Source organism: Cololabis saira, chromosome 3 (genome assembly GCF_033807715.1).
Source record: "Cololabis saira isolate AMF1-May2022 chromosome 3, fColSai1.1, whole genome shotgun sequence".
Lineage (NCBI taxonomy): Eukaryota > Metazoa > Chordata > Actinopteri > Beloniformes > Belonidae > Cololabis > Cololabis saira.
The window spans coordinates 28,237,258-28,264,610 of NC_084589.1; the positions used below are offsets into that span (position 1 = coordinate 28,237,258).

The 27,353-nt window shown below is 39.3% G+C and overlaps 2 protein-coding genes across 6 annotated transcripts; one reads left to right on the plus strand and one right to left on the minus strand.

Moving 5' to 3' along the window:
* Positions 1-8,071, plus strand: foxj2 (forkhead box J2). Of its 2 annotated transcripts, none has more exons than XM_061717028.1 (10): positions 1-253; positions 564-910; positions 1,075-1,149; positions 1,266-1,364; positions 3,514-3,663; positions 3,742-4,246; positions 4,333-4,692; positions 4,770-4,895; positions 5,892-6,212; positions 7,314-8,071. In XM_061717028.1, exons 2-10 carry the CDS (start codon positions 590-592, stop codon positions 7,424-7,426), a joined length of 2,070 nt encoding a protein of 689 aa, XP_061573012.1. In that variant the 5' UTR covers positions 1-253; positions 564-589; the 3' UTR covers positions 7,427-8,071. The 2 variants fall into 2 exon arrangements, with proteins under 2 accessions (XP_061573012.1, XP_061573013.1); XM_061717029.1 differs by having other exon boundaries at positions 4,794-4,895; positions 7,314-8,070.
* On the minus strand, positions 7,779-26,217 carry epn1a (epsin 1a). Of its 4 annotated transcripts, none has more exons than XM_061717031.1 (13): positions 26,163-26,217; positions 21,366-21,527; positions 20,928-21,029; positions 20,391-20,549; positions 20,039-20,167; positions 19,587-19,707; positions 18,880-19,037; positions 18,633-18,704; positions 15,592-15,675; positions 13,761-14,040; positions 12,955-13,119; positions 11,447-11,689; positions 7,779-9,672 (listed from the first exon to the last, which is right to left on the minus strand). In XM_061717031.1, the coding sequence occupies exons 3-13, from the start codon at positions 20,994-20,996 to the stop codon at positions 9,206-9,208; spliced, it is 1,947 nt and encodes a 648-aa protein (XP_061573015.1). In that variant the 5' UTR covers positions 20,997-21,029; positions 21,366-21,527; positions 26,163-26,217; the 3' UTR covers positions 7,779-9,205. The 4 variants fall into 4 exon arrangements, with proteins under 4 accessions (XP_061573015.1, XP_061573016.1, XP_061573017.1 ...); XM_061717032.1 differs by lacking the exon at positions 26,163-26,217 and adding an exon at positions 26,142-26,162; XM_061717033.1 differs by lacking the exon at positions 26,163-26,217 and adding an exon at positions 24,244-24,296.
* Positions 26,218-27,353: the final 1,136 nt, after the last annotated feature.

A 27,353-nucleotide genomic window follows, 5' to 3' on the forward strand; every position in this document is an offset into this window, starting at 1 on the left:
GGAGGGGAAGGCAGAGAGAGGGAGGGAAAGAAAAAGGAAGCTCTCCGATAAGTTTTTCTGTGCATTTTTCTCTAGACTTATTCAAACTTTAGCAGATAAAAGGTGGGATCGGATGCCTTGAAGGGATCAGCATGCTGAAGACTGACATTTGAAGGGAGGAAAGGACGCCATTTGTCAGCAATTGTGCACAGCTGATGAAAACATAAATTATTAACACTTTTCAAGGCCTTGGGCCTCGAATGACCACAGAGAGGTAAGCAAGAAGCAAATTTTCCTCAAAAATAGTCCGAACAAGTAGACTCAGCACACGTAGATGTGGACACAGCCGAGCCTTGTGTTGACTTGTGAATGGAAAATTTCCTGTGCAGTCAAAATGTCTTGTGTTTGAACTTACTGGTATGTGACTGACGCCGGTTGGGAGTGCAGGAGCAAAACAGTTGGCTCTGTTTCATTACAAGCTGAGGAGAGTCTCCTGTGGGACTACTTTTGTGACCTTTTTGTGTCCAAGTGAACAAAAAGTAAAAGTACATGTTTATCCAGTGTTTCCTCTCGTTATCCTTCAGATCCTGGACAGAGAAGAAGAAAAATAATGTCTTCTGACTTGGACTCTAGTCTCACTAGCATTGACTGGCTTCCCAAACTGGGAATCAGCAGCCTGCGTTCAGGGAAGGAGAGAGCAGGAGCGGATAGGGACAAAAAGAGAGACAGAGGAAGGGAGAGGGGAGACCTCTTACCCTCAGTACCGAGCCCCTCTGCCTCTAACTCTAAAGGAAAACCCCCTCACAGCTATGCCACTCTCATTGCCATGGCAATAGCAGCTGCACCTGAGAGGAAGCTGAGTTTAAATGACATCTACACCTGGATCAGCAACACATTCCCCTACTACAGCCGAGCAGGTCGTGGATGGAAGGCAAGTACTACCACTTTCAACTTCAACCTCCTTTTATTGCCCCACGGCTAGGCCGGTGGAATTAGTAACTTTACCTCCGAGTTGGAGAGAATGTAATTATATGTTATTAAAGTATATTAAAGAGTTATTCCTGAGAAATAACTAACTCATTCAATCCCTAACAGAACTCCATCCGTCACAATCTCTCCCTAAATAAATGCTTCAGGAAAGTTCCTCGACCACAGAACGACCCTGGAAAGGTGAGCTACTTTTATATTGTGATGCTATAAATAAGATTTTGTTTTCACTTGTGCATGACATGGAGAAATGTTTGTTTTTGAGAGTGTAAAGGCAGAAATGTATGTTGTAATTAAAGGGCTCCTACTGGACCATGGATGGACCCTCAGAAGTGACTCAAATGAGGGCACCAAAACGTCACTACGTGGAAGAAGAGGAGGAAGACCAAAGGGAGGAAGTATGTTTCTCTCCATCATTTGTTAAATGAATATTGTCAAATGCTGGTAAATGTTTTAAGAACCACAGTTTTTAGGATTGTTTGTTTATTTCTGGTGAAAGGTGAATATCTTTGAAGGAGGATCTAACCTTCATATCGTAGAAAAATTGTACTATTAAACTACTTCAGGCCATAATCATTGTAATGGGGAGAATTATTCTGGTGGGGGGGGGGTTCTATTGCTTTTACATTTTTTCAGTTCAAATATACTAAATAAATACTGGTTATTTGCTAGGATATTACCATTGTATTAATGTAATCAATAAAATGTTATTAATAGTAATCAAAGTCAAAGTGGCAACTGAACATACGTGTCTCATAAATGCCACTACATGGAAGGGTTTGTTTTTACCCCCCCTCTAAATTAATATAAATTATTATTATAACCGTCAGAAACATGAATGACTCTCCCCTGACGTAAAAGTCCCAGGACAGTCACTGACCTGACTAGTTGTGTGAGTTGAAAAGGTTTGATGTTGTCATTATCCAAAAGGTTCATCCCAAAAAAAAAGACATTCATATTCATTACTAAATAAGAATGTGGGCTCATAACAAAACTGGTACAACTGCTATTTGTCATTTTCTCAGGACGAACGGGCAGGGGAGGGTTATACCCGGCCAAAAGTGTTGTTTTGTTTTTTCATTTAATTTCTTATACATCTGTAATCTACAGATTACTCACTTAAAGACTGCAATAGATTATTATTTTTTTCAGGAATCTTTTTTTCAAGATACTGCTATTTAAAAAAAAAAAAGAAGTAAATATTAATTCAGTCATGTGTAAATGAAATCAAACCCTCTTTCAAAAGTTACTTATGTCTATAAAGGATGTGGGAGTGTGGCTTAGGTTTGGAGAGTTGCATCTAAACAAACCAAAACATTTCTGTGACAGTGTCCTTTGCACGGACAAGACCAAAGTGGGGGTTGTTGTGGTAATGCATTGTTCCACATTTAGCAAAAAAACTGAAATGTGCACAAGTAACTCCAGCCGTCAATCCTGGTGGTGGAGAGGTGAGGGTTTGGGCCACAGGGTCTGGGCATGTTGCAGTCATCGAGTTGTTCTAAAGTCAAAAAAGTCAAAATCATCTTCTTGTAATAATAACTAATTTGTGTTCTCTTTAATTAAATTCATTTTAATTTGTCTGACAAAAATATGTACAAGTTCTTCTGTACAGCCGAGTGAAATGTGAGACCATCTGTCAGGCATTTAAAGTCTGGCTGAAATTTAATGTTGCAACAGGACATGATTCATTGTAACAGTCCAGACATCGACCTGATTGAAATAATGTGTTAGCGATGAAAACCTTTTCAAATGTTAAAACATGTTCAGTCTGAAACTAAAACTGTTAACCTGAGCAAGTCGTTGTAAAACGGCTGCAATTTAGACTTCTTACTTAGTGCTAATATCTTTTAGTTCCTTATCTTAAGTCTGAAACTTTTTCACACACAAAAGTAAGTGAAACCCCTGCTTGAATATGCAATGAATGTCCCACATTTTAAATGAAAGTACAGTTTTCTAAATTGCAAATTGAGATTAGAAAATGTCTGATATACATTAAGCACCTCTCTTAATAGTCATCATTGTTTCCTGATATTTATTTTGATAGGGCAGTTTGCTTTTTTGTTTTGTTCTTTTAAATCTTTTTTGGTAAGTTTGAAACATATATTGCTGTGCCCCTCTCTCTCTGGCAGGAATTGTCACAACAAAAACAGGTTTTGTGAATTAGTCACCGCTTACTTAATATTCAGAGAGGAGAAGGGCGTGGTAGCCAGTGGCTACAGAGGTGGGCTTGAGTCTAAATCCCAGGTTCAAGCCCCGGAATGGCAACCAAGACGAACCACCTTGGGCCCCTGAGCAAGGCCCTTAACCCTAATTTCTCCACAAATAGTGTGTGTGTTCTCTCAGATTTAAGTCGCTTTGGATAAAAGCGTCTGCTAAATGACAGTAGTAGTAGCTAAACCTGACTATGTATTAATATTACTGTTGTTTTACTTTTTTGTTTCTGTATTTTGACAGAAACAATCCTTTAACTTCAAAGTTTTTGCTCCATGTCTACAGGACGTCAGCGCCTTATCCGCTGTCTAAAATAGAATCATTGTGCCCTTTCAGGTTCCTCGCCTCGCAGAGACACAAGCGGCGAGAGGCGCCTCGCCTCATCAACCACAGCCAGCTTCCCACACTGACCTCCATCTTTATAACCCTTCTCCACTCCAGCAGTCACCCCACTCTGGATCCCTCCCTCCCCCTCCCCCGTGCAAGGTAGACTTGCTTTCCCTCTTCTCATATTACAGCCATGCATGTCGGGCGTTACATAATCCTTCGTCTTTATCTTCACAGCAACCGTCACCTTACATGCCAGCTCAAGTCTCGAGTCTCCCCGTATCTCATCTGTCCTCTGTCTCTCAACCGGCTGGAATCCCACCTGCTGCACCCATTTCTTCCATCAATTGTTTTCCTCTTCCCCACCCATCTGGCTCCGCTTTTTCTACCCCCCTTGCTTCTGCTACACCTCTGTCGGCTGCCAACATGTCCACGGCTTCTCCCGCTGGTCCATCTTTCTCTGACGCTGCGCTGTCCTTCCCTGCCATTTCAGATGCGCTCCCCGTTTCCACTTTCTCCTGCGCCCCCAGCTCGACGCCCATGCCTGTTAACTCAGTGTCAGGGCCCAGTCACTCGTCTGTGTCAGCTGTGCATACATCTGTCAATGCCACTCCTGTTGCTTCGGTGAACTCCTCCACTGATCCACCGCTGCGTTTCTCCTTTGATGAGATGAATATACCAGACTTGTATGCGTCTTTCAAGTCTCTATTCAAGACAATGCGGGAAAGGGGAGCTTCTATATGTAAGTATCATCTGTGTGTTTTGTGTGCATTACCATTATACCCATAAAAGGCTCGGAGGAATTACTTTATCTTATTTTATTTATAGCTGATGGTGCTCCACTGGCTGTCCCAAGTAACGACACTACCCCACTGCACACTCCAACTTTGCCACCGATGTTACTTCATCCTACACCTGCAGCAGCGGAAATACCTGCACAACATGTCCCACATGCAGCAGCGGCACTGCTTGCACCAGGTGCCCGACCTGCAGCGGCTTTACTACTTGCACCAATTGCTCCACATGCAGCAGCTGCACTACCTGCACCAGGTGCTTCACATGCAGCAGCTGGACCACCTGCACCAGGGGCCCAACCTGTACCAGCTGCACTACTTCCACCAGGTGCTCCACATGCAGCAGCTGCACAAGGTTCCCAACCTCCTGAGACAGAGCGCAGTTCACAATACAGTAAGCCTCGTACCAGAAATACTTTATATGTGTGAAATCCAGTACGGTCACCCAGAAATGTTAATTGCTTTCTAAAGTTACCCTCCTCCCTCCCACTACAGCAGTACCGCCTGACTGGTTCAGTTCCACAGGTTCTCTGAAGGAGAGCTTCCGCATTGCCAGCAGTCTAGACTGGGCAAACATCGACCTCACTGGTCACCCAGGTCTGTGTTGTTTAGTTTTGTTTGTGCTTTAAGCCTTTATCTAGGACAGTGGTCCTCAACCTTTTTTCAGTGATGTACCCCCTGTGAAATATTTTTTCAGCCAAGTACCCCCTAACCAGCGCAAAGCACTTTTGGTTGTAAAAAAAAGACCTAAAACAGAGCACTGTGCCATCAGTAACTGATTTATTAAACATAAAAATATTGCTGCTACGCTTCAACCACGACTCCATCGTTGGTCCAAGTGATTGACAGGTGAAGCCAGGTGATTGACAGGTTAGGTGGAACCATCCTGGTGTGGGGGATACTCTGCGGTTTTAGGATAATAAGTTGAATAGCCTATTCCTGAAGATAAAATTCATTTTATGAATTTAGACTTATATTTTCCTCAATTATTTATGAAATATTTATTTTTAAAGGATTTTTGCATGGATGCTACTTTTTAAATATATGTATATTTTAAAATCTCACGTACCCCCATTTGAGAACCACTGATCTAGGCGATGGGATGTCTGCCAGACTGTGCTCTGCACAATCTGCAGAAAAGGTCATCTTTTTGTGAAGTATTAGAATTATTGAGCAACTCTGTGTGGAAATTAAGTGGCAGGCCAAGCAATTGGTGAATTAACTGGTAGGGGAAATCAATCTTATTTGGTCATTTTCAATCCGGGCCAAAAAAATAAAACATTTGGAATGATCACATATTGTGTTTAAATGCTTCCACGCCACCACTGACATTTGAGTCACTTGCAATGTGATATGTCGGAGATGGTAACTCCAAACCTCAAGAGAGTAACTTTTAATACTTTATTATTTGGATGAACCATACCACTTCAGATGTCTCATGTCATAATCCATTTCACAAGTTTAAATAAATGTCTAATAGATTAGTGTTTCTTTTTTTTTTTTGGTTAAGATTTACAATATAACAAGCCACTACTGGAACTCATCCACACCTTGAGCTACCTGCTCTGTAACCCTCTTATTTTCTGTTCCCAGACCTGCTGGAGGGCATGCGGCAGGCAGAGCTCTGTGACTGGGACTTGGACCCGGCGCTATTCACCTCCCTCTGTGACTCTCTGAACCGCTTCTTCTCTCAGAGAGGCATGATCACCTCTGGCAACAACTCCCCAGTCGCTATCGGTGCACCTCACTCCTTTCATGTTCCACCTTTCGCCTCCAACCCGCCTCCAACCCTTGCCAGTCTCACTCACCCTGCACCTCTTCCCTATGCCCCCACCAACGGAGCACAGCCCCCCCGGAGGCCCCTGCACATGCAGGGAGCAGGTCTGCAGAGGCCAGCACCTGCAAACACAACTGGTGAGAAATCAGGGTTGTTTTTACAAGACGTTTTCTTTACTTTTAGGGCAAATTAATTCAGCAAAGGACAGGTTCAATTTTGTTTGTTTTTTTCCATATATATGTGTGATATCATATTCAACACACACACACACCGGCCACTTTATTAGGTACACTTTCTTAGTACCGGGTTGGACCCCCATATTTGCCTTCAGAACTGCCTTAATCCTTTGTGGCATAGATTCGACAAGGTTTACATGATAGGATCACGCAGCTGCTGCAGATTTGTGGGCTGCACATCCATGATGGGAATCTCCCGTCCCACCACATCCCAAATGTGCTCTATTGGACTGAGATCTGGTGACTGTGGAGGCCATTTGAGTACAGTGAACTCATTGTCATGTTCAAGAAACCAGTCAGGTGATTCGCCAAATTCTGACCCTACCATCCGAATGTCGCAGCAGAAACCGAGACTCATCAGACCAGGCAACGTTTTTCCAATCATCTGTGGTCCACTTTTGGTGAGCCTGTGCTAATTATTGCCTCAGTTTCCTGCTCTTAGCTGACAGCAGTGGCCCCCGGTGTGGTCTTCTGCTGCTGTAGCCCATCTGCCTCAAGGATGAACGTGCTATGCGTTCAGAGATGCTCTTCTGCATACCTCAGCTATAACAAGTGGTTATTTGAGTTAGCGTTGCCTTTCTATCAGCTTGAACCAGTCTGGCCATTCTTCCCTGACATCTGGAATCAACAAGGCGTCTGTGCCCACAAAACTGCCACTCACTGGATAATTTCTCTTTTTCAGACCATTCTCTGTAAACCCTAGAGATGGTTGTGCGTTAAAAAAATCCCAGTAGATCAGCAGTGTCTGAAATACTCCATGTACCATGCCACATTCAAAGTCACTGAAATCACCTTTCTTCTCCATTTTGATGCTCGGTTTGAACTGCAGTGGATCATCTTAACCATGTATACATGCCTAAAGTAGAGTTGCTGCCATGTGATTGGCCGATTAGAAACTTGTGTTAACGAGCAGTTGGACAGGTGCACCTAATAAAGCGGGTGGTGAGTGTATAAAGCACATACTTACTTCTAGATTTTAACAATCTCTCTTTGACATTTCAGGTGGGATTCAGCCTCAGTCAGTGACACCACGGCAGCGTCCTCCACTCAAGAATCTCCACAGCAACAGTGAGGAGATTCAGGATGACTTTGATTGGGATTCTCTGATTGTTTAATCCTTCATTTGCTGTGGAGAAAAATCCTGAATATTCCACAAAAAAGTTCCCCACTATTTTAATAAATACTGCCTGTTATTGTACCCATGAGCAAGTTTGATAACTTCATCATATATGACTGAACATTGGATTTTAATATAAGTCCAATTTCTCCCATATTATTCAATGTGAGATGCATTAATTTGCTGTTAATATTTTTAGTTTCTCGTATGCTGTTAATTGGCAGGATGTAATTTGTTTGTTGGGTTGTAAAAGTTATAAAGATTATTTACAAAGAAAAAGTGTCCATTTATTTTTTTTACGTTTCCCTCAGAAGATCAACTACACGGGAAGCGTGGAAAAAGACAAACGTGTTTTTATTTCATAAATTTCTTTTAATTTTTTTTCTCCATTTTGCTTTTCAAATGTGAATGTTCACAGTTGACACCACACAAAATTCAACCTTACCCGATAAGATATTCTTCTTGATATAAAATAACAAATTATTTGAACTAAATTAAAAGGACAGCATGGAGCATGTTTTATCTCCTTCCATTGATTTAAATAATTGTCTTTTTTCTAAAGAAGCATCAGCAGCGCGCCCTCTCCAAACAAACAAAAAAAAAAGTGGGGGGTGAAAAATGAGGACAGTGTTGCTCCAGGACGCCTGTGCTCCGGGGATGCAAAATGAAATGTATAAGAATAAAAATTGCTTTTGAAAAACAAAGTGTGAAACTGTCAGAAAACCATGTGACCCTTATAATACCTCATTTGAACTCCCAACATGACATATTAATACAAGTGACTTTCAAAAGCAAAAATTAATATAATTTCTTCCTTTCAGTTGCTGAAATGAAATTGGACACAAAATCTGATACATATACACAAACTGGCATTTTCTCACACATGCACACACAAATAATCATTTGTTTCTCACACATCCCTGTAAACCCACACATTCGACAAATATAATTTCCCCCAACAGAACAAAGACATCAGGGCTCTGATTTTTGCAATAATCAGGAACAGAAAAAAAATAAGAATCTGATTTAAATGGCATCGTTGCATGATATTTTGTTTTATTTGTTCCCAGGCATTGGAAAAAATAAATTACACGTAATATTAAATTAAATTAAAAAGTGAAATAGCTGAAGCAATTTGATCACATTGTGCCTGAAATGTTAATGCAGGTTATCCAGTCGACATCTCCTTCTGAAGTCCATTTTAAAAAACATGAAAATCCTCATTGATGCGCTCATTTCATTTCAGTGATCCAGTGCTCATCGTCTTTCTACAGGGAGAAGAGGAAGAGGAGGTACAAGAGTTTCTCTGTTCAGTTTGTTAGAGGCTATGCGACCTCTTCCTCCAGCTCTCTCGTGTGCAGTCGCATTAAAGTAGAGACACACTACTGAAAAAGCTACCTGTTATCACAGACTTACCTTCGTCTCATGACAGAACTGGAGGAAAAAACTCACGCATACATACACGCACGCACGCATGCACACAATGAAGTACAATACAGAACAAAGGTGGATTAAAACAAAATAAATAGATCTCTATTTCCCATCACAAAATATCCCATTTTGAAATGAAAGGAACTAAATATGGATAATTATTCTGAAATGAAATAATGCTTTTGAAGGAAAACAAACATAATTTTGGATTTTTTTTTTCTTTAAATATAGAAATGTAGATGTTTTTATTTGTGGACACGACTTTTGTTGAAGGGGAGATGAATGAAGGGGGCAGCAGGTACGACAGAAGAGGCAGAAAGGTGAGCGATTTAGTGGTGACACTTCCTCAAAGAAGAAACGGATTGGTGCTAGCTCCTGTTGTTCCTCCACCTCCCATTGATCCCCCTGCCCCCATCACTCCTCCTGCTCCTGCGGGCCCACCCAAAATCAGCTGAGGAGGTGGCGCGCCCCCCGGCCCCAACAGACCAGAGCCTGGTGGTGCCATAGGAGAGAGACCACCGAAGGGCATTCCCATGGGACTGGCCTGCATCATGGCCGCTCCCATTCCTGGAGCCCCCATTCCAACACTCATCGGGCCCATGCCCATTCCTGGTTGCATCATGCCCAGCATGGGATTAGGAGGCACAGGACTGGTGCGCAAGCTGCTCAGGCCCAGTGATGAGGGCTGGGGTGAGATGGAGGTCATGGTAGGTGCAACGCCGAAAGGGTTGGAGGAAACCGGTGTTGGAGAAACTCCCCTACTGGAAATAGTACTTCCTGGAGTCACAGCCATGCCAGGAACAGGAGAAGAGCCTGCAATACAAAAGAAAAAAGACACATATCTTATTTAAAAGGGGACCTATTATGGCATCTAATACCTATTTTAAACAGGCCTTGAATGTCTTAAAAACAAGCTTTTGATTGTTTTTGCTAAATAAATTAGAAATTCAGCCTCTGAGCCATGTCTGCAGCATCCCAGTCTCAGGGATTCTGAGTGGGCGGGGAGGCTATGATAATGAGGCTCTGTGCTGATTGGCTGCCTGAATGACGTGATACACCGCTACGAAAAAATGGCGGAAGCTCCGGCCGGCGGAGTTAGTTGTGGGCGTGGTTTACGCATCGTGCCCGTCGTTACGTAACGAAAGGGAGCAGAATCTGAATGGCTCGTAGAAGCTACATCAGACTGGATGGCTCATCCGGGTGGCTGTACAGACACTGCAGAATTTGGTTGCTTTCCTCCTTCTCTGAGTTGGAAGGCTGAGGGGAGACCACTTTATACAGGACTGTCTCAGAAAATTAGAATATTGTGATAAAGTCCTTTATTTTCTGTAATGCAAAAATGTCATACATTCTAGATCCATTACAAATCAACTGAAATATTACAAGCCTTTTATTATTTTAATATTCCTGATCATGGTTTACAGCTTAAGAAAACTCAAATATCCTATCTCAAAAAATTAGAATATTCTGGGAATCTTAAGCTGTAAACCATAATCAGCAATATCAAAATAATAAAAGGCTTGCTCAATTGATTTGTAATGAATCCAGAATGTATGACTTTTTTTTTTTTTTTTTTTTTTTAAATTGCATTACAGAAAATAAAGAACTTTATCACAATATTCTAATCTATTCTAATCTGAGACAGTCCTGTATATGTTAAAGCAAGAAAAAAAACGTGTTTTTCATAATAGGTCCCATTTAAATATTACACACTTATTTAAATATTGTTTTATCTCCACCCACTTTGTTTACTACTATATTACTGTAGCTTGACTGTATTCCCTTGTTCCAAGTTGCTTTGGATAAAAGTATGAAAAGTCAAATAAAAAAAATAAATATAAATATATATATATATATATATATATATATATATATATATATATATATATATATATATAAAAAGTAACTATATGTTAGTGTAATGAAATAATGATTCATTACAGACTTCAGTACAAAAAAATTACAATGTGAATATGTGGCTCTTCATTTGAATTCGTGCACTGGCACACTAGTTACTTGAAGGCTGTCAAACCCCACTGCATTCATTTTTTATGAACAGTTTTTTCCGCATTTTATTTTAGTAGCAACCAAAAACTGATCTTGTGTTCTTGATGAGTCTTCAGCACTTGTTGCAGCAAACATGAAGTGAAGACCACATCCTAGATTTAATCATCTTCAACAGACTAAACAACTTCAAGGTTGTGGTGACTGAAGCTGCTCTCTGAATATGTGCGTGTGCACAGACTGCTCTTTGAAATAGTGTACAGTGCAAGAGTTCAACTGAGATCCTATGAAAATGGCATGTCACTGAAAGAACAAGTAATATATCATTTATTCAGACTTTTTCCTCCACGTCTCTCACTGGTTTTTAATAATATGGTTGAAAATATTTAAATTCTGAAACTACAAAGACTCTGAATTGAATTTGCCCACAAAGGTGAAGGTCGTCTCTGGAAGATACTAGTCAGGCTAGTCGGCTAGTCGTAACAAAGTAGAGAACACTCCTCACCAAAAAGAGTTCATATAAGACACAGCAGCTCTCTCGTGCTTTGTGTCCGTTTGTCTTTTACAGAAATGAAAAACTAACCTGTGTTTTGAAGAAAGGGGTTGTGTGCTGAAGATGAAGAGAGTGAAGGAGGTGGTGGCTGTTTGGGTTTAGGTTTCGATGACACCAGGGAATCGAGATCAACAAGCGCTGCGTTGGGGCCGAGGAAGGACTCGGGAGTCTTACGAACAGGAAGTGAAGAACCAAGTGAGGACAAATCAAACGGCACCGGTGAGCCTGTACTGTTGCAGCCTGTTGTTGAAGACCCTCGCCGCTCTGGATCTCCTATGAGGAAGGAAAGAGGGTGGGACAGCAACAGCAAATCAAGATACAAAATAAAGTTGGAAGATGTAGAACTACATACACACAATACAAGAGGATGAAATGTAAGACATGACGACTGTTGTGTTCAGGCAACTGAAAAATATCAGTGTGTAAAATATGTAAATCCCTTCACAAGTGTGTGTGATACCTGGGTATTTGGTAGGGGTGTAACGATACACTAATCTCACGATACGGTACGATACACGATATTGAGGTCACGATAACGATACCATATTATAGCCGTATTTTTTTAACAACCTTGAATGAGGAACATATGACTGGAAAAAAATGTCTTTTATTTGAAAGACACAAAATACAAAACAATGCTGTGCGTTTGCCCTATTGTTACAGTTTGTAATGCTTTATAACTGTTTAAGTTTTATAGAGAAAGCCAGGCCAACCATTTCCACAAACTGAACTAAACGTAAATGTCAGGTTTGCATTATGATCTTCAGTTTCATACAAGTAAAAATATTTTGCCACAAACTGAATAGTTTCTCTCATGTATGATTTGACTTTTTTCTTTTCCAGAAATGTAACAACTACGATTAAATAAATAAATAAATAAAAGTAAATAAATACATACAATTTTACATCATAAAAAAAGATTGATTCATGCTCACCTTATAAGTGTAAGAGGAGATTTATTTTTGTTAAGAAGGTTAGTTTGGTAATTCAGGCTTCATTATTTCATAAATATATTCTTTATATTCTGTAAATCAGGGACTATAATGACACTAGTCAGTTTATCTGTAGTTGTTAATATGTTTTAGATTGGGCGGAGTGATACAGCACTAGGTGCTGTGTTGATGTTCTAAAATCCTACGCTGTTGAGCGGACATTAAAGTACACTGGAACTCAGCAGAAGTTGTCCCGTGTTTATCCTACTCACTACCCGAAAAAGGTTTAATTTAATAAGGTAAGGCTTAACTCTACACCAGACTTACATAAGTAAAGGTTCAGAGCTCAAAACGGGACCGCAAAATGGGACTAGTTACTTCTGAGCGGAGTAAGATTTTGGTCCGCGGGTCGAGGCGCGGTCGTGGTCAGATGCGCGTTTCTAGTCAACACAATAGATTAATATTAATAACCCAATATCACGATACAGTTTGTCACCTCCACGACACGTATTGTGAAGTTTTTGTATCGCGAAATTTCGTGGCACGATATATTGTTACACCCCTAGTATTTGTTGGAAGTCCATGTATCTTTAAGTGTGAATGTACCTGTGCCGTTAGTGTGTTTGGCGGTGCCACTCCAGATGTCAGAGGTGACAAGATCAGAGGCAGGGAGAGGCCCGTCCCTTGCCCAGGGGTCTACCGGGCCCCCCGAGGAGGATGTACTGGGTGGCACTGGGGAGCCCCAGGGGTCAGCACTGGGGGGGGTCACAGCTAGGGGAGGGGAGGAGATGCAGGGGAGGGGAGGGTTAACACAACACCTTACAGGTACAACCCACAATAAGGAGGGAGCAGGAAGCTGGGCTGGGCTCCAACAGAGGCATTTATCTCTCCTTAACCTCTCCAATTCTGCTAACTTCACAAATAAGGGGAGGTTTGATTTTTTTTCAGTAGCTGTCCACCTTGTCACTTGGATATCTGAGGCTCAGTGGAGGTAAAGGAGAGAAAATAAGAAGCAACCTCAAATATTGATAAAGAAAAATAAACATAAAAGGGTGAGAGAAGAGACAGCTCTGGTTGAGACACAGCCAGTCCTGAGTAGAAACAAAAGGATAAAAATCCCTGGTTTAGACACAGAGGGAGAATGGATTTAGCATGCTTGCTTTCCTCATTGCAAAATGAAAGCATTTAGGTTGATGAAAAGATCAAATATGGCAGATGGATGACATGACTAATGCAACAAGACTGCATTGAAGACAGGAAATGGAACTTCTGAATAATGAGGACCTTAAGTTGAGATATTCACATCCTCTTTCATCCAGAGTGAACCGGTTCCTCTCTGATGCTCTGGAAATAGTTTTACCCACCTGACTGGCTACAACGGCCGTACATGACTACTTGTTGAGGCAGCTTACCTGAGCTTCCCCATGGGTCTGCGTCGTTAACTTTGTTGGACGTCTCTCCCCAGGGGTCTGGAGGAGGGGCTATAGCGGGCGGGGGCCCACCACTCCAGGGGTCAGAGCTTGTCGGGGAGGTTGGTGATGCTACTCCCCATGGATCTGCAGCGGCTGCGCCCCACGGGCCAGAGGCAGCAGGGACAGAAACTGCCGGTGGAGGTGAAGGGCCGGCAGAGCTAACAGTGGCAGAGGCAGAGGCCCCCCAGGGATCCACAGCACCCAGCTCCATCAACGCTCCCTGCACAAGATGTTATGGATTAATATTCCAACAGATGGGAGAAGTTTAGAGGGTTGTATCATGAAAAGAAGTAATTCAAAATATCTCAATTTTGATATATAAACATTTTTAAGTTCAGGAGCTGTGGATACATGCAGTCATTTGGTTTACACCAATTTAGATCCCAAGCTGGTGAACTACCAGTAATAAGTCTCAAACAAGCTCATTGCATTTTGCCCAAAGAACCAGTGGGAACCATAGAAACTGGTCCCAGAGCAGCTGTTTGCTGTTCTGGAAACAAGTACCGATTAGATCAAGGGCCGGGGACGACATTATCCTGACTAGGAACACGTCGATCTTTATGATCATCATTTTTTTTTTAAATTGTATCCTGTCTAGTTGACCTAATCTATAAATAGATTTTTTTTCAATAAAAAAAAAACAACCCAGAATTGATAAAACAATGTAAAATTGCAGCAACGTTTAAAGAAATGGACTGTGACAAACATGCAGAAAAAAAAAATGTAGAAGATCAGGGACTAAAGTTGTAGTCCAGGAAGTAAACAGTCATATTCTTTTACTGATTGGCAAATTCCGTTCAGAATAAACAAAAGTAAGAATCAAACAGATTGAAAACCACAGTGCCTATAAATGCAAAGCGTTCTTTAAAAGTTGAATCGGCTCCAAACTTCCATCATGTTGGTTAACAGGGCAAAAACCAAATCTTTTCCAAAATTTCTAACCTCAAGCCAATCTGGAAAACTTGTAATGCACAAAACCCAAAATATTGTACAACTGTTTTAAGAACAACAGTTTGGACCCCAAAGGCGTATCTGTTCTTGCACAGTCAAAAAAGTAATATTGAATACCTGCCAGATATTGAAAGTCGACGATGTGGTACTCATTGCACATTTTTTGACAATTGAACACACATAAAAATCTAAATAAATGCAGACAGCCTGACTATAATTTGGTTCAAAGAAGGTTTTTCTATATAGCACCAGATCACAACCCCCCAGGTTCAGATTGTGAATAGTTGGTCTAGAGCCAATCCATAACAATTCAGCATAGTTTAAGATGCAGGCAGGTCAACTAATATGAAATGCTAGAATCAAGTAGTTTAATCGTGTACAGGAACATCTGTGATGAGCAATCAGATGTCTGTGAAGGTTCTCAGTCATCCAGGTCATGTTAATGTCCAAAAATCCCTATTCTTCAAGGCAGCTGAACTGTAGAACTGTTTCTTTTTGTGAATAGCTTCATCATCAAGTAGCTTCATGATGAAGCTACTCAGGTGCGAAGAAAAGGGATTTTTGAACACTCAGAGATGTTACCCCCAAAATGATGTGTCCAGAAGTTGCTAGAAACATCTGAGATTTTACATTTAGAAGAGAAAATCCCTATTCTGAGAAGCCTCAACCAGGCATCCAGCATTATGTGGCATAAAATCCAAGCTGAAATGGCAACCTCCCACAATGAATGTATTTACTTTAAACAAATGTTTATAGATACAGAGACCCATTGACAAATCAAGTGAGAACAACAAAACAAAAAACAACAATTTACACACACCTCCTCTGGTTGAGCTTTCTCTTTTCTGCTTTCCTCGAGGGCCATCTGCAGTCTCAGGTCATCACCTCTGCGCAGTCGCTCCTCCTGTCAATAACACACACACATACTGATGTCAGGAACCTGAGACATACAATCTAATAAAAAAAAAAAAAAAAGATAACAAAAAAAATAAACACACACACACACAGATGTTGATCAGTTCATAATTGGGGGAAAAGAAAATGTTGAATTAATAGAAATAAAAGCTGAGAACCATAGAATGAATTATTCAAAAATGTGTATGTATATATATATATATATATATATATATATATATATATATATATATATACACACACACACACACCGGTATATTATTTTTTTTAAGTGACTTCTTCAACCCCAAAAAAAGAAAATTCACTAAAATTGTAAAACCTTGCACAAAGCAGAGGCAAGATCCTCCAAAGATTGCGTATTTAAATGAAGCTCTGAACAGTGACCACGTTAAAAGAGAACTGTTTTCTGTGCTCCACCTAAAATAACTGAGAACTAAAGACTGATGTGGTAACAAGTACAAAAGGCTGTTCAGACCAGGTACTGACATGCATCCCTATTGACCCAATCACGAGTGCACAGTATTAATTATGACATGGATCAAAGCTAGAATGACCAAAAATTTTGTGGCGTATAAATGCAAATGTGCACCTGCGGACCCAAGGTCACAACAGTTTATATATCCAAACTAGTGCACATTTGTTCCAAAATGCAGTTTCCAAACACCTATCCACAACCACACTACCATGTTACCTCTGTAAAGGAAGATCTTCATCCACATCACACCACCATAAGCAGATATCACACGGCCATCTATACTCACTGGTCACAGGTGTGAAAGCAGGCTGCAAGGTCCAATGGAAATATTTGCTGCACGTAGCAGTTACAATGTTACTAAATCGAGATTTTAGCTATATAACAGCTAATACCAAGGAGGACAAAGTCAACAGCACTCACTGTTCTATTTCCACGTTGTTATTTATGGCACGTCTGTGTGTTATCTTCTGGTAAAAGTCACATGATACAGAATTTGTGATTCAGGGAAGAATACGTTGTGATCCAGAAGAATAAATTGTGAAGTGAATCTGTGCAACAACGTCACCGTTTCGGTTTCGCCCATCTGCATTAGACCACAACAGCTGCATTTACAAGAGGAAGCGGGGTCTGCAGCACATCAACACTTCTAGAAGTGTGGGTGCTCGGCGTAGCTATAATAAAAGTTTCATGATTACAAATGTCAACATACAAGTGTGGAGAATTAGTACATATATACGTGTTATCAATGGGATGTTTTCTGAGTTCCAGATAAAAATTTTCTGTAAAAAGCAACCTTCAAACTCACAATTTGGATCGATCTCAGAAAACCTCTTGCTTTTACTTTTATGTTAATGTTAAACAAAGCAACTTTGAAAATAGCATCAGATATCTGGATCTGTCCTGGTAGTTCTGAAAATTGCCTCTTTGCCTAAAATGTTTGGAGTCTAAATGCACTTATTTCTAACTTAAGGAGTGTCAGACCAATGAGTGCATTTCAAAGTGCACATAACTCAATGATGTAATACAGATAGTAAAGTTGAAATTTACTATGAGCACACACTTTCCTTTTTGGTTGCAAGACTGGATCAGAAAGAAAATATCACTTTAAAAGCTTGAGTCTTTACTCAGAGGTGTGACTGAGCACTGCATCATCACAATTCAACTATTTTCTTACATTTTATTTCTCTAATATCACAATAATAAATTGTTATATCGATTACCTAATGAAAATGCTTGTAAAAGAAAAATTCTAAACTAAATGGTACACAGGAGTATTAAAAAAAAAACACATTCAGAGATTGGCCACTGAATGTAATTTACAGAACCCACAGCAGATCTACTGATATCCAGTCTGTTGCTCTGCTGACAGCTGACTGTGAAGTAGGTTTTTTGTTTATTTGCTTGTAGAGGTGGGAGATGCATTTTAATTCCAGGTGTGAACATGTATTTAGGGCAGATAATGCCAGGTCTGAACAGCCTTTTAGATGTGCACTGAAGCAGTGCTGGAGAGAGAGAATTTAGATGAAGAAGCAGCAGTGCTGTGATAAAAATTCGAATAGAAGCCTTAAGCTTTTTGAGCAAGTGAAGCTCAGGGGAGCATCTTTATCGCTTACTGTTTGAAAGTTAATAGAAAACACAGTCAAAAACTATTTGACAATATGTAATCTATTCAATTAATTCAGAAAATCTGTCCTGATTCAGATATTGCATATCAAATTTCTCCAACCAATGTCCACTTTTATACCCCCACTTCATATGGAAGAGTAACTACCAAACAAATGATCCCCTATTAATCCAGGAAGAGACCACACCTGGTGCCTCAGAACAAATATGTTAAATCGCTTTGAGACCCTTCATAGGTTTACAGATCAGATTAATTGAGTTGTATAGTAGAACTGTGACCACTTGAATAAAACAGGAAAACAAGCTTTACACTCATTGTTATTATCATTATCACAAAGGAGGAAATAGGAGGAAGGTGCAGCTGTGTAGGTGCAGGAGAGAATGTACTTCAAATCAACAACAGGTCAATGCATGCGTTCGGCGAGGGAAGAAAAAAATTCAATAGTAACAAGGAACCTTCTGCCTCAAATTTATTTCAGGTAAATATTTGTCAGTGCCATGCAAATTTTACAGTTAGTATTGTAGTTGATTAATTCTTTGGGCGCTTACTTGTAAGAAATCGTGTAAAAATTGGAAAAGGTTTTTTTCCGACTATTTTGATGAGCACATCACTTTTTTTAAAGAGGTAACCATGTGCGCCAAATTAAATCACCTCAACAGAATTATTGCCATCTAATGCAAATGCGTATTTTTAGGAAGATGAGACAAGACAAATATAGATAAGAATTATAAACTGATTTTCTTCATTTATCAATTGTTGGAATGTGGGAGAGAAATTCCAACTGACAGAAAGACAAATAGTGTACGGCTGCATTTCGAGTCAGCTGCACACACTCTCTGCCCCTGACCTTTTGCTGGATCTCTTTGCTGAGTGTGATTGCATAGCGAAGCTCTGCATCCTCCAGAGGGTCCGCGCTAGTCTGAGGGAGGTCAGTGGTTAAATGGTGACAGCAAAGCTAAGTGTACTGCAAAAGTAAATGATATCTGTAATACACCCCCGTGTACACCTGTGTGGCATTAAATTTAAACTTCAAACTCGGTTCAAGTGGGAGTTAATCCTGCTCAATTTGGCCTCCATAAGCTACTTTGTTTTACCTGCTCTGCCTCTTCTTTACTCATGGCCAAAGCCAGTTGAAGCTGCAGGTCTTCTTCTCCAGAGCTCTGTGGCCAGGCTTGCTCTGGGTCTGCCCCTCCAGATTGTGAGCCCAGTGACAAGCTGCCCCCCAGGCTGGGGGCGGAAGGAGCTGAAGAGGCTGGGGTGAAGACAAATACTGCTTTCAAAACACAAATCCTGTTGATGTTCAAGTTTGCATCACAGTAGGAGACGGAACATGAGACCATTTAAAGAGAGTTTTAACCTGAAGTTGCAGAAACATTTTGTCCTTGGCACAAACAGCTGGCAGTTCATTGATTTTATTGCCATTCCAGGCATTGCTCACCTTTTCTTTTTCCAGAGATGGCAGGGATTTTGCAACACTCCTAAATGAGTGCTCTGACTGATAATTCTGGTTTTACGTGTCAGCGATACATTTCACAAGAAGTGTCAATGTTTATGAAACTGCACCACCTGGTCATAATTCACTAAACCATTTCCTGTGTTTTAGAATGGAAAAACTTTAAAGGATAACAATGCATCATACTGAGCAATTTCTTGGTTTGCATCCTGCACACTTCTGGAAAATTCTGGACATACTGAGACAGACTACTTAAGCACTAATTTAGCTTGTTCCACGGCATGCATAGGTCAGTTGAATACCTTTTTCAAGCCATTGGTTTCTCGGTGTTTAAAGCAAAAATCTCACCACTGGTGGTCTGTGCCATCTTCTCTTTGGTTTTGAGGGCATGGATCCTCTCTTCTCTTAGTTTTTCTTCATCTTTCAACAATGTCACCAGTTGTTTAGCCTTTTCTCGCACATTCAGCCCCTGAAGAAAGAAAAAAAAAGAAGAGTTTTAGGTACAGAAATATTAGCTGTCTTTGAATGACTCGTAGTAACACAAAGCAAATAAGTAAATCATTAATTTATAATAGCTGCAGTTACTTAGACTACATAGCTAGTGTAACAATTTGTTAACTTAGCACAGCCTATCAACAGCACAAATCTACTAACAGCTTGCTGGGTTGTGCAAGATGCTGGCCAAGAAACACTTTGTGAACTGAAAGCATTATGTTGGACATAGCATGCCTGGATTCCAAATTGATTAAATATTTGAACTTTCTATTCAGCTTTATGCAGATGGGTGTGTTTGTTTGTACCTGATCTTTGCCATCCCTGTCTATGTACTGAAAGTCCTTCAGAGTCTGGACTGCGTATATATTTTCTCGACACTGTTGGGCAACTCGTTCTGAACCCGTCTTAATCAGGTATTCCATAAGAGTCATCGCCTTATGAAAACAAGAAGGAAAAGAACACACAAAGGCCTTTAGTTACAATGTTCTGAATAATAATGCATCAGAGATACAAATATTTAAAGAACATTTCCTGTATCATACAGCCACAACATACAGCACTTAATTATCTTGTACACCACAAGTCGCCTCCCCAAAAAAAAAAAAATAGTAAAATAAAAATACATATCATCGTCAACTTTAACACTACGATGCATACCTTGTACACATGTCTCCAGTTCTTGCCGTGATCATTGAGCCGCTTCCACACCATGCTCATGATTTCAGAGAAGGCCACAACATTGTAGGTCAGATCCGCAATCTCCGACATAAGAGAGCTGCTGGGACCCCATGGGTCATTGGATGTTGCTTCTCTAACCTGGTTGACACAGTGTGGGGGGAACTTTCATTACCCATGTTCTGGGTGTCTGGAAAGCGCCTAGAGACAACTTCTGTTGTAATAGACGCTATATAAATAACATTTTATTCAATTGAACCCTACATTCAAGACCTTTAAGATATCAGTCATTTTTTTTGTAAGTAAAAATGGAAATTCACAGCAAAAACGACATGGGCATTAGAATGAATGTATATGCTTGCATTAGAAAATAATAACCATGACAAAAGAGGGAAAAAAATATATTATTAAAAGCAATTAAATTATTCAAGGTTCAATTATTTAATCTGTGTTACTTGTACGTATATGGAGAATGTGTGTAGAAGAAAAAACAACGTGAGGTAAGATGAGAAGTACAACCTTGATTTCAGCCTCTGAATAGTTGTGCACAATGTTCTTTACTTGTCGCCGTAGCGATGAGGTCGACATGGCAACGGTCTGGCCGCCAAGTTATATTGCAGTCTGAACAGATGGACATGGTCATAAAGTTCGGTTAACATAGAGTCATAATATACTGCGGAAATCTTCAAAAAGTATAAGCTATTGAGTAATAACACTAATAGACAAGAGAATAATAAATAAAACAGCTTTAAAAAATAAAGAAACAAACAAAGAAAGAAAGAAAACACAATAACACTTAAAGAATTAAAAGAAAAAACTGCTAAAAACTAGGAAAGATGTGTCAAGCAGAGGAAACTGAAAGAGTGGGGAGTAAAATCAGTGAGTAAAAGACGTATCAAACATCTATCCTAAATGATGTAACTGTATCAACAGGGAAATAAAGACAGCTTCACACACCTGTACTCAAGGACAATACACAATAAGGGTCTCTCTCTTCTTGGAAATGGTTTGTTTCTCTATCTCGTCTGCCATTCATTCATAGAGTGCTGTGTCTTAGTTTTTTTGTTTCTTCCCGTGGCAACATTGGGTCTGAAAACCACAGCCGTCGAAAGATGAAAACTGTGGAGCAAAGTTTAAGGTAAAATTAATAATAATAATTTTTAAAAATAGATATTACTCCGTGGCAAACAGGCAAAAAATCTTATATTAGATCTAGTTTCAAAGTACCCATTATAGAAAACAAAGAAGATATTCAACATCAAAAACCCACATGATCTGTTGCTGATCAACACATGGTAGACAGAGACACAAAAATGACTCACATGCTTCAGTTTACTTATCGAAGTACTTTGATTCACAACAGAAGATACATTTTCCAAGAGTCAACAGGTAGTATAAAAAACATTTTATTAATCTCCAAATAAGAAGAAATGGAACTGTATAAATAAGTAAATAAAATACGTAAGTTTTACTTAAATCAGAAGTGATGAGATATTATTCTACCTTTCCAGTCTGGTTTGACAATCATTTTCAATACACTAAAAATAAATAAACATATAGGCAAAGTTAATCATTTAAGTGCTGAAAGTATAACTAAAATGGTTAATGTTGTATATTTCTGGGTTCTTAAAAAGAGTGTGAAAAATAAAAGGCTTTAGTGGAATGTTTAACATTTTCAGAAAGGTTTGAGATTTTAAAGGGCTTATTTGACTAACACTTTACATTGTTAAGTGTTAACTTGCGCTGAGTGTGTTAATAATTGCTTAACACTTCAAGTACCGCTGAAGCATCTAAGTCACGCAGTGGCTTCATGGACCAAGCTTAAAATAAAAAAAAGTGGAACTGAAAAGTCCCTATGAATGCCAAATAACATTGCTCTCAGGGACATGCAACTATTAGACTTTAGATCATAATATTCCTCATCATTACATGGGCTGCAAAACTATCAGACATCCAATCCAACCCATCCAACCCAGAGAAAAAGTGAGCATTTGTCTAGAACGGGATGGGCCATCCTGGTCCTCAAGGGCCGGTGTCCTGCATGCTTTAGATGTTTCCCTGCTTTAGCACACCCTGAGACAAATGACTGTGTCATTACCAGACTTGTACAGACCTTGATGACAAGTGATGATGACCATCAATTTTAATGAGGTGTGTTAATGCAAGACATGCAGGACACCAGTCCTCAAGAACCAGGATTGCCCAGCCCTGGTCTAGAATGATGCATTTAAATGATGATATCAACAAATCTAGGAAAAAAAAGCAGAAGTAAAGAAGTCATTAGATTAAGGCAACATTTTTATCTTACAGATGAATATTAAGCACTGCAAGTTAATTTCAATACAGACATGTTATCAGACGTCATTCCCAAAGTAACAGGTAAATTGAAATACCGTGCTATTAATTGGGGCATAGTGATACATGATCCAATAATCACAGACTCTTGATGGCTGAAAATAATCAACGTTAGTGCCAAAAAACACATACGCCGACACTCAACTTTTGAACTGAATAGAATTAAAACTTTTAAAATAATCACTCAATTTCTCAAAACCAATGAAAATACCCTTTAGAGATGTAATTGCAATCAGACTTAGACATAATAAATAAAAATATAAATGCTACCAGCATTTAGATTTGTAGGTGGAACAAATATAAAAAGTATATTGCATGGAAGAGCATCAAGTTACCAGTGCAAAAGCCAGTTCAGACGCTGCTGATACTTGTTAAAAAATATAAAACACGATAATGATAAAAGACAAGACATCTTTTGAGTTGCGCGCATGACTACAATCTGTCATCTTGAGAGAAATCATCAGGTTTTATTAACTACATTTAACGTTTAACATTTAAAGTGAATGCAAAATCCCTTAACAAGCATTAATAGCAAATATAGTCCTACTTGCATGACAGACAGTAAGCTAATCACACCATGAAAAAAAAAAGGTAAATGACCTGTTTTGATACACATCAGTAACTTACAGTCAACACAAGAGACAGTTACTCTATACACTGCATTAATAATTAATAGACACACTATTGCTCAAACAAACTTTTCATGTTCAGCAAAAAAGATCTTCACATTTAACCCCCAATATATTTCACCTGTTAATTTTATATAGCTATTGAGACTCCTTTGTCCATGGAGTCTATCAATTCCTTACTTTCTTCACTGAAAACAGCAACAACCTCAGAAATGCTCAATAAAACTGGCGTTAGGTAGGTAAAGTGGTCAGGTCATTGTTCAGTCGTAGGAGGCCAATGCTGGCTGTCTTAGCACTAGAGTACTGAAAGTATGTGACACCCTATTACTCTCCTGGATCAATGCCAACTAGTGCACACCTAATGATATCAACTCATAAGAGCACAATTCTTTTATCGTACTGATATCTGACTAAATAAAGATCCTGACTCAACAAGTGTGACCCTTCCTCTCATTTTCAAGTATTTCTTTGTCAAACTTTATTTTGACTTATACAGTGGTGACTGTGTTTCAGCCTTCATTACCTCTGAACAAAGTACAAGCACACCTTGTACTTGAAGTAGATTGCCGTTCTGAAATATGATGGCAATGAAGAATAGTAGCTTTCTGGTGGCTATTTCTTTAGTTTCTCAAAAGTCGTGAAATTTTATATTACACTAATTTGGAGATTAAAAGTTTAGAAATGTCAAAAGTTGTCTTAGAAGCATGTCTTAAAATGATTATACAAGTTAAATCTTTTATTTTTTGCCATTTAATACCTTTATACCCCTTTTGATTTAAGCAACGAAGGTGACTAATAGTTGTGCACATACATATAATCAATGTTGATAACTTTACAGCACTTTGAATTACCTGGTGTTGAATTGTGTTGTACAAATAAACTTGCCTTGCCTTTAGATCACACCATGTCACAATAAAGCAAAGTACTGCAAGTCAAATGAGATTAAAAAAAGACAAAAGGTATGAATAATGCCAATGCATAATTATAAACAAAAGTGAAACCACTACTTGATTTAAATGCACTCCGTACTTTGTACTGCTCCTTGGTACTCCCATACTTCACGTATTGTGTTGAAGTTTGGAGAAACAGTTACCAATGCACAATTACCGTAATCCATTAGTCACATTACAGAAACGAGCAGTGCGAATTATTCACAAGGTTGGATTTCTAGAACACACTCATATTTTGTTCATTCAGTCAAAACTAATAAAATTCCATGATCTTGTAAAATATTATACATCAATAATCCTATTTAAAGCATTCAACAAATTATTACCAAGTAACATACAGGATTTGTTCACAGTTCAAGAGAGAACTTATAATTTGAGAGGATATGGTGATTTTAAAATAGCTTAAACTTCGAACTACTCGTAAAAGTTTTTGTGTGTCTGTATGTGGTGTAATTCACTTTGAATTACCTGGTGTTGAATTGTGTTATACAAATAAACTTGCCTTGCCTTTAGATCACACCATGTGAAAATAAAGCAAAGTACTGCAAGTCAAATAAGATTAAACTAAGACAAAGGTATGAATAATGCAATGAAATGTATCGATAAAAACGTGAATATTCAATCATGTGCATGCACTACATGTAAAGCTAACAATAAGTCAAAGAGTCGGCATTAAACTTGATATATCTAAATCCCTTTACTGTATCACTCCCATGCATCTGATTTAGTCAGATATCAGTACGATAAAGGAATCGTACTATTATGAGTTGATAATTTGGAGATTAAAAGTTTAGAAATGTCGAAAGTTGTCTTAGAAGCATGTCTTAAAATTATTATACAACTTAAATCTTTTTTTTTGCCATTTAATACCTTTATACCCCTTTTGATTTAAGCAACGAAGGTGACTAATAGTTGTGCACATACATGTAATCAATGTTGATAACTTTACAGCACTTTGAATTGTGTTATACAAATAAACTTGCCTTGCCTTTAGATCACACCATGTCACAATAAAGCACAGTACTGCAAGTCAAATGAGATTAAACTAAGACAAAAGGTATGAATAATGCAATGAAATGTATCGATAAAAACATGAATATCCAATCATGTGCATGCACTACATGCAAAGCTAACAATAAGTCAAAGAGTGGGCATTAAACCTGAGATATGTTAATCCCTTTCCTGCACTGACGGTGTACAGGTCGATGCAGAGAGCACTCCCACCCAGTTAAACACAGATAATACACGCTGAGATAAACCAGCAGGCTAACGACCTGCTAGCAGACCAACACACACAAAAGCACTGCACATCCCTCAATGAACTCAGTTTCACTCCCAGCTTTGACAGAGAAGTCGTACAACAGTGTTGCATGTGCACGGCGGCGACAACTAATGTGTATGTTTCCCCCAAAGTGGCGGTAGTTGTCATGTGCTAACACTAGCCACTTAGCCACAACTCTCAGCACAGGGAAAGTGTTGCTTAGTTTGTCACTACAGTCTGACTCAAACTAGTGCAAAAGGCGCCACGTTTTGTACGAACAAAACATTTACAAACGAAGGGATCAATGTCCATCACTGTAGTGACTGCACACGAGGCTTAAAGTGAGCTGCCAGTTTGTCAGATAAAGAAATCATTTATTGCTACCAGTGTAGCTGCTGAGCTACCAGTAGACGTGGCTGCTGCACACACTGAGGGAGGTTTAAACACACAAGGACACGTCCTGATAAACGGTCTAATACACACACTTAAATGCCCAAAATGTCAAAGACAAATCTTGACAGTAAGTCAGAATAAATACCCAAGTGCAGTGTGTACTGACCCTGTAGTAGCTTGGCTGTGCGAGGAGATGGCCGAGTTTCCGCTTCCGTGCTCGCCTACAGGAGAGACCGCACCCCCGGCGCAGGGCTGTGATTTATGGTTCCGCGTTACACAGACGCAGAGGGTACGGAGTAATGTACGCTGCGACGCGCACATACGGCGTATGTCTGCGTCGATTTAACGCGGTACCATAATTCAGGCTGTATTATTAATTGACGTTTAGAGACCGACGCGAAAGTCTTCAAATGAAAACTACGCTAAGAATCTAAAAAAAAACAACAACAAAAAAAAAAGAAAGACACAGGTGTCTGTTTTTATGATGTTAGTACACTTTAAAAACGTAAAAGGTGTTTGGTCACATTTTTTGAATAAGTCGTTTTCCTTTTCTTTCATTGTTTTCATTTTTTTGTCGTTGGTTTGTCTTATAAGGCAAGGCAAGTTTATTTATATGGCACAATTCAACACAAGGTAATTCAAAGTGCTTTACATCGACATTAAAAGCGGCAAGACATAATTAGACAGTAAATAACAAAATGAAATAAAATTATGAGAAAAGAAGGTAAAATAATAAAAAGCACAAGTTGCTGATTTAAGAGTATGCTTAAATAACAAATATATGAAATAAAATGATAAGAAAAGAGGTAAAATAATAAAAAGCACAAGTTGTTAAAAATAAGGGCAGTAGACTCCAGCAGGTAAGTATTTAATTTAGGAGTACGCTTCAGTAAACAGTAATGTTTTTAGCCCTGATTTAAAGGTATAGTCTGTAGTAGCTTGGATGTGCGAGGAGATGGCCGAGTTTCCGCTTCCGTGCTCGCCTACAGGAGAGACTGCACCCCCAGGCGCAGGGCTGTGATTTATGGTTCTGCGTTACACCGACACGATTTAACGCGGAACCATAATTCCGGCTATATTATTAATTGACGTTTAGAGACCGACGCTAAAGTCCTCAACTGAAAACTACGCTAAGAATCTTAAAAAAAAACAACAACAAAAAAAAAAAGAAAGACACAGGCGTCTGTTTTTATGATGTTAGTACACTGTAAAAACGTAGGTGTTTGGTCACATTTTTTTTTTATAAGTCATTTTCCTTTTCTTTCATTGTTTTAATTTTTTGTCGTTGGTTTGTCTTATAAGGCAAGGCAAGGCAAGTTTATTTATATGGCACAATTCAACACAAGGTAATTCAAAG

What these genes read in the sequence shown, in the direction of transcription:
- epn1a (XM_061717031.1), bottom strand. Translation starts at nt 20,996, where the DNA reads ATGTCGACCTCATCGCTACGGCGACAAGTAAAGAACATTGTGCACAAC. An exon ending in ACTGGAGACATGTGTACAAG is followed by an intron (nt 20,168 to 20,390) that starts GTATGCATCGTA and finishes TGTTTTCATAAG; the next exon opens with GCGATGACTCTTATGGAATA. An exon ending in CCCCTTTCTTCAAAACACAG is followed by an intron (nt 9,673 to 11,446) that starts GTTAGTTTTTCA and finishes TTTGTATTGCAG; the next exon opens with GCTCTTCTCCTGTTCCTGGC.
- foxj2 (XM_061717028.1), top strand. Translation starts at nt 590, where the DNA reads ATGTCTTCTGACTTGGACTCTAGTCTCACTAGCATTGACTGGCTTCCC. An exon ending in CACAGAACGACCCTGGAAAG is followed by an intron (nt 1,150 to 1,265) that starts GTGAGCTACTTT and finishes TTGTAATTAAAG; the next exon opens with GGCTCCTACTGGACCATGGA. An exon ending in CGACCTCACTGGTCACCCAG is followed by an intron (nt 4,896 to 5,891) that starts GTCTGTGTTGTT and finishes TTCTGTTCCCAG; the next exon opens with ACCTGCTGGAGGGCATGCGG.